The sequence below is a fragment of the Rhincodon typus genome, unplaced genomic scaffold (assembly GCF_021869965.1).
Source record: "Rhincodon typus isolate 14 unplaced genomic scaffold, sRhiTyp1.1 hic_rhity00000126, whole genome shotgun sequence".
NCBI classification, from domain to species: domain Eukaryota; kingdom Metazoa; phylum Chordata; class Chondrichthyes; order Orectolobiformes; family Rhincodontidae; genus Rhincodon; species Rhincodon typus.
This window is the reverse complement of record NW_025965764.1, coordinates 10,720-16,309: the sequence shown is the minus strand read 5'-3', so window position 1 is coordinate 16,309 and position 5,590 is coordinate 10,720. Positions and strand designations below refer to the sequence as shown.

Sequence of the window (5,590 nt, the reverse complement as noted above, 5' to 3'; positions counted from 1 at the left end):
TTTTAAATCAAAGACTGACCTGAACTGATGCCTGTTGGAAATCCAAACAATCCTTCGGTCACTCTGTGTCCCTTGATCAGCACGTATGTGACCGTCTGTTCTTCTCTCCTCTCCTGGAATAGCTGTAAATTGCAACATTCATCCGTTAACCTTTTTGAGTTGGTTCATGGTGACCATGTCCCCTGTACAATCAGTTAGACTTCCTCACGTCCCTAGTCCCACCCCCTAGTAATAACTAGCAACCCATCAGTTAACCTCCGAATATTTGGTGACATCATCGCATTAGCTTTCTGTGATTTGTGTACAAGGATCCAGACAATAATAATCTCTCAAATAAGTTACTGCCTTGTGAAAGGCTTTCCTTGTCCTCAGTCTCCTTCAACAAGAGAGTGAGGAGCTTTGACCTCTTAGAGGATGTGACAAGGAGAGTGGAGGAAGAAGACGAGATGTTGTGTATTTGGATTTCCAACCAGCATTCAATAAGATGCCAGGTTAAAGGTTTCCGTGCAAAGAAAGATCTCATGGTGTTGGCAGTTAGCATGGCAGTGGGTTCACTCACTAACAGCAGCGTGATAGTTAGGATAAATGATTAGTTTACAGGTTGGCAAACTTTAACTTGTGGCATATCATAAATCACTCCTGGGACTTCAACTATTTGTTATCTATACAACTGACTTGGATGAAGGAGTCAACTGTATTGTAAATAAATTTGTTGAGCAAGCTGTGAGGAGGTTAGACTGAACCTGCAAAGCAAGAAGGGTATTGGGGAAAACAAAATTACAGATCAAGATTAATCGTGAGAAAATGTGTGGATGTCCACTCTGGCAAGAAGTATGGAAATGCAGAATAGTCCTTCAGTGGAGGAGACAGCAGAATGCTGCATTGCAAAGGGACCTGGGTGTCCTTGGATCATGTAAAGTAGTATGTAGGTAAAGCAAGTAATCAGGAAGACAATTGGTTTGTTAGTCCTGATTGGTAAGTGTCACTGTGATTGGTGGAATTGCCCTCGAGCACCGTGGACCGTGTTGGGAATAAAATTCATATCTATGTGTAAAATAGGAAGATATAGAACTGTTTGGACACTGTGGAATGTAAAGGGTTTTTAGTTATTTATTTGAAAAATGAGGTCAGATTTAAAGTCTGTTGTGTTTTACCTGCTAAGATCATTTCACTTTCAGTCTTGAGAAAAAAAAAAGATAAGGAAAGCCTTTTTGGGAGATGGGATTGATGGAAATTAATTCCTGGAAAACACATCTTTTCAAAAGACGATGGGGAGTTGAGTACTGATGGTTTTCCTTACAACCTTTTCTGGTCTTGATGTCACGACAGGGCCTGGGTGATGCATAAATGACATAGGACATCAGAGCAAAAGCTGGACATTCCACTGAGCTGCAACTTGATTTTTTAATACATGGTTAATAATTCAGCTTTACTGAAACATATTGCTGTGGATTTTTCTTTCCCATCCGAGTGTTTAACATCACCTGCTGGAGCTCAAAGGATAATCTGGGGAGGGATCATTGGCAGGAGCAGAACTTCAGCCTGGACACAGTCCTTCAGAGCTCACTGAGGGAGACCAATAGCACTTTGATCTTTCTCATCTCTCTTCTCTGACAGCAAAGTCCCCATGTGGGTTAATCCTGAGGTGTGCAAGAAACGTTTCCCAGCTGCACTTTTCAATGTTTCCAGTTTCCAGACACAGAACAAAAACGGGGTTATCGTTTTGTTTAAGAGTCAGGAAGAGCAACAAAACGTACTGTCAAATCATGGATTGGTTTCAAACTGTGATCTGGTCCTGACCAAAAGGAAAACAACAGATTTAAATTTCCAGTCTGAAACTGACTGTAGCTGTTACAAAGTAACCACCACTTTAAGGCTGGTGCTAACTCTTAAAATAAATAAAGTCTGCATTAAAATAGCAGACGGAGGAGTTCACACGAGCCTGTTAACCGCAGGTAGAAGTATACTATTGGCATTTAATCCCCAGATGAAGAAAGACTTCATAGAATCCCTAGAGTGTGGAAGCAGGCCATTCAGCCCATCGAGTCTGTATCAACCCCTCCAAAGAGCGTCCCACCCAGACCCACTTGTTACCCTACTTCCCGTAGTCTGCATTTCCATGGCTAATCCACCTAGCCTGCACCTCCCTGGACACAACTGGCCATTTAGCTTGGCCAATGCACATCACTGGACTGTGGGAGGAAACTGGGGCACCCAGAGGAAACCTACACAGATGAAGAAAAGAAAATGAAACCCATACAGACACCGGGTGAATGTGAAAACTCCACACACACAGTTGCCCGAGGGTGGAATCAAACCCAGGTTTGTGGTGCTGTAAGGCAGCAGTGCTGACCACCGAGCTACTGTGCCACTCTTGCAGGGTCTGTCTAGAAATTCCCTGTTTTATTGTGTGTTATATGCCAGAATAAAGAAAAACATGTATGACATCTTTTTTTAAAAAAGGTCATTGCAATACAGGAGGAGGCCATTCTGCCCTCGAGATACTTCTGTACATGATTTATAGTAAACAATGGTGCTAGTTTTTAAATGGTATTGTTTCCTGGCCAGTCTTTCCCAAGCTGCTGGTGATATTCACACCTCGAGGCAGGTGGTGGCCACACCCAGGGAAATGGTGGCTAGCAGCACAACGATGTCGGAGGACAAGATCAGCAGGTGAAGGGCTCTGAAGTGAAGCCTAGCAATCGGACTGGACAGAGGATGACTGTGAGGACAGCCCCTCCTAGCAGATACAACACAGAGAGAGACAGAGTCACAAACCTCAACGGAGGGAGCAATATTTTCACACTTACTACTTTCCAGAAGGCGTTGGGCCCAAACAAGCCAAGCAACAAATACATGGATAGGAAAGTTTTAGAAGGATATGGGCCAAGCACAGAGAAATGGGGTTAGCATGGATGGACATTTCGGTTGGCATAGACCAGTTTGGGCCAAAACACCTGTCTCCATGACTCCAACTACTCAGGCCATTCAGCTTAGAGGCTGCAAAACAAAAATTGCACTGTGTCAGCTATAGGGAAATGCTGAAGAAGCACCAAACTCCATTTTACAATGTCCCCGCTGTGGCAGCAATAAGATCCAGAGGGTGGGATGGGGAAAAAAAAAGGTATTGGTACCAATTAACTGCCTGCATCGGGCAGTTTGTTACTGGGGAGGGGAGCAAAATGGTGGTGGTGCCTGAATCATCAATTCAGCAAGCCTTAATCTCTCAGCTTCTTCCTGTAACAAATGATATTCCCCCAGCTTCTTCCTTCTCAGGTAATAAAACAATTTCCTCTTCAATGTTTCGATTGAATCTACCTCTACCACCCTCTCAGACAGCACATTCCAGATATTAACCACTCACTTTCTCCTCATGACTTCATTTCTTCACTTTCCAATGACCTTAAGATTTTATCCTAGTTTCCAACGAGTCAATGGAATGCGAAAGTGGAACAGAATGTTTTATCACTGCTGTCATGGTGACCTAACTGCAGCAAAGTGACTTGTTTGAATTTCAAACTCCGCCCACCTACTGCTGTTTCCCCCTCGGCCTGCAAGTTCTTTCCTTCAAGCGCTGATCCAATTTCCTTTTGAAAGTGCCTGTTCCTGTTTATTGAGGCCTAACAGTAAACTAAATATGAGAGTAAGAACTGCCGATGCTGGAGTCTAAGATAACAAGGTGTGGAGCTGGATGAACACAGCAGGCCAGACAGCATCAGAGAAGCAGGAAAGCTGACATTTCAGGTCAGGACCCTTCTTCAGAAAATTTGAAGAAGGGTCCCGACCCGAAACGTCAGCTTTGCTGCTTGGCCTGCTGTGTTCATCCAGCTCCACACCGTGTTATCTCAGTAAACTGAATATGTTGTATGCACTATTAATGGATGTTTCGTTAGTTTTAGATAGTTTTGTGGTCCAATAAGGAAAATAATAGAGCCTCAACATTTGGTAGAAGCTTCCAGAACATTTTTTTTTCCCTCAACATTTCAGGGAAGTGCCCATAGCTTAGAAAGGGAGACTTTAGGTTTCAGTTTTACTTTGTTTTGATCAGACCTGTGAGGTTGTTGGAAGAGGATGGCTGTGCAGAACTCTAAATAGGGGAGGGGATATAGTGAACTAGGTTACCTTAGAACGAGCAGTTAGTGTTTGTCCCACACCAGAAGAAGTGTGGTGATTAAACCCTGAAATGGTTATTTAAAGCTGAGTATATTTAAGGCTAGATATATAATAGCTCCAAGGAGAAGCTCACAGTTCTAGTCCAAAAGCTAAAGCCACAGGTGTGTTAAACCTAGCAAGTTGAAAAGACACAAGTACTCTGGTGTGAGTACTGCACATGCCTTAGGATACAGGGTAGGCCATTTCGGACTGAGATAAGTTATTAATTTACTAAAAGGGTAGTCCAACTGCGGAATTCTCTCTCGCAGAAGGCTGCGAAGCCAAGTAACTGAACATACTCAAGAAAGAGATTTTTTTTTAAAGATTTCGAAGGCATCAAGTAGTGCAGGGCAAAAGCAGGAGTGGGGTACTGAGAGGAGGGTCAGTCATGATCATAATGAATACAGGACCAAGGTCAAAGGATGAAGGGCCTACTCCTGCTCCTAGTTTCTATGATTCAACGAGTGGTGTGTTGGGTAACGTATAAGAAACTGTTTTGTTCCTTTCCAATTTATAAGAGATTTTGGGATTTGAGAGTTATACATTTCCTGGGCTTTTAAAAATAAACTTTTGAATCTGTATTTAGTAAATGGTTTGGTTTATTCTATTTTATAATCATCCCTTTTGCTAATGAACTTCATTTTATTGTTAAAGCAAAATCTGCAGCACTGTATGCTTCTGTTTCAGTGAGAGACAACATTGTTAAAGCAAACCAAATCAAAATAAAATTTCTGAAGAAGGGTCTAGGCCCGAAACGTCAGCTTTCCTGCTCCTCTGATACTGCTTGGCCTGCTGTGTTCATCCAGCTCTACACCTTGTTATCTCAGATTCTCCAGCATCTGCAGTTCCTACTATCTCCAAAATAAAAGCGTTCAAGTTGGAGGTGAAGTAGAAAGCTCCAACTACAGCACCTCCGCTCATTCTGTTCATTTCCCGTTTTCTTTTTACCACCCCTTTCGCCTGAGGTAAAGCGGGTTGGACGCCCAAGCAGAGCGGGGTCGCTGACTGGACTTGGGTCCAGTGCGGGCGGTTATTGGCTTGGGAGGTTGGACAGACCACATGTAGAGAACCCTGCGCCGATCTACTGCAGGCCATTTACATAAAGACTGTAATGTTTGTCTTTCTAATTTCATTTCTCGTTTTTCTAACTTATACAGAGAGCAATGTAAGTAATGTAACAAAAACAGAAGTTGCTGGATCTGGCAGTATCTGTGAGGAGAAATCAGAGATGCTCAGATTTTGCAGCAACTTCTGTTTCTATCCTCAACTCCGTCGCAACGCTAACCGCGCCTGCGCACTCCCGCCGCCCAAACGCCAGCCGTTAACCCGGCCCTGTTTCTGGGAAGAAGCCAGAGGCTCCATGCGCCTTAAATCGCCTTCTTGGAAAAACGATAACAAGGTGTAGAGCTGGATGAACACAGCAGGCCAAGCAGCAGGA

At 43.5% G+C, this 5,590-nt stretch overlaps 1 protein-coding gene across 1 annotated transcript in view; it reads right to left on the bottom strand.

Annotated features, from left to right (window-relative positions):
• Nucleotides 1-5,415: 5,415 nt before the first annotated feature.
• Nucleotides 5,416-5,590, bottom strand: part of LOC125488283 (plexin-A1-like) — a 1,629-nt gene continuing 1,454 nt past the window's right edge. Inside the window, exon 2 of the mRNA XM_048621217.1 lies at nt 5,416-5,528. Coding sequence (XP_048477174.1) covers nt 5,416-5,528 — 113 coding nt within the window. The remainder of the gene's footprint in view (nt 5,529-5,590) is intronic.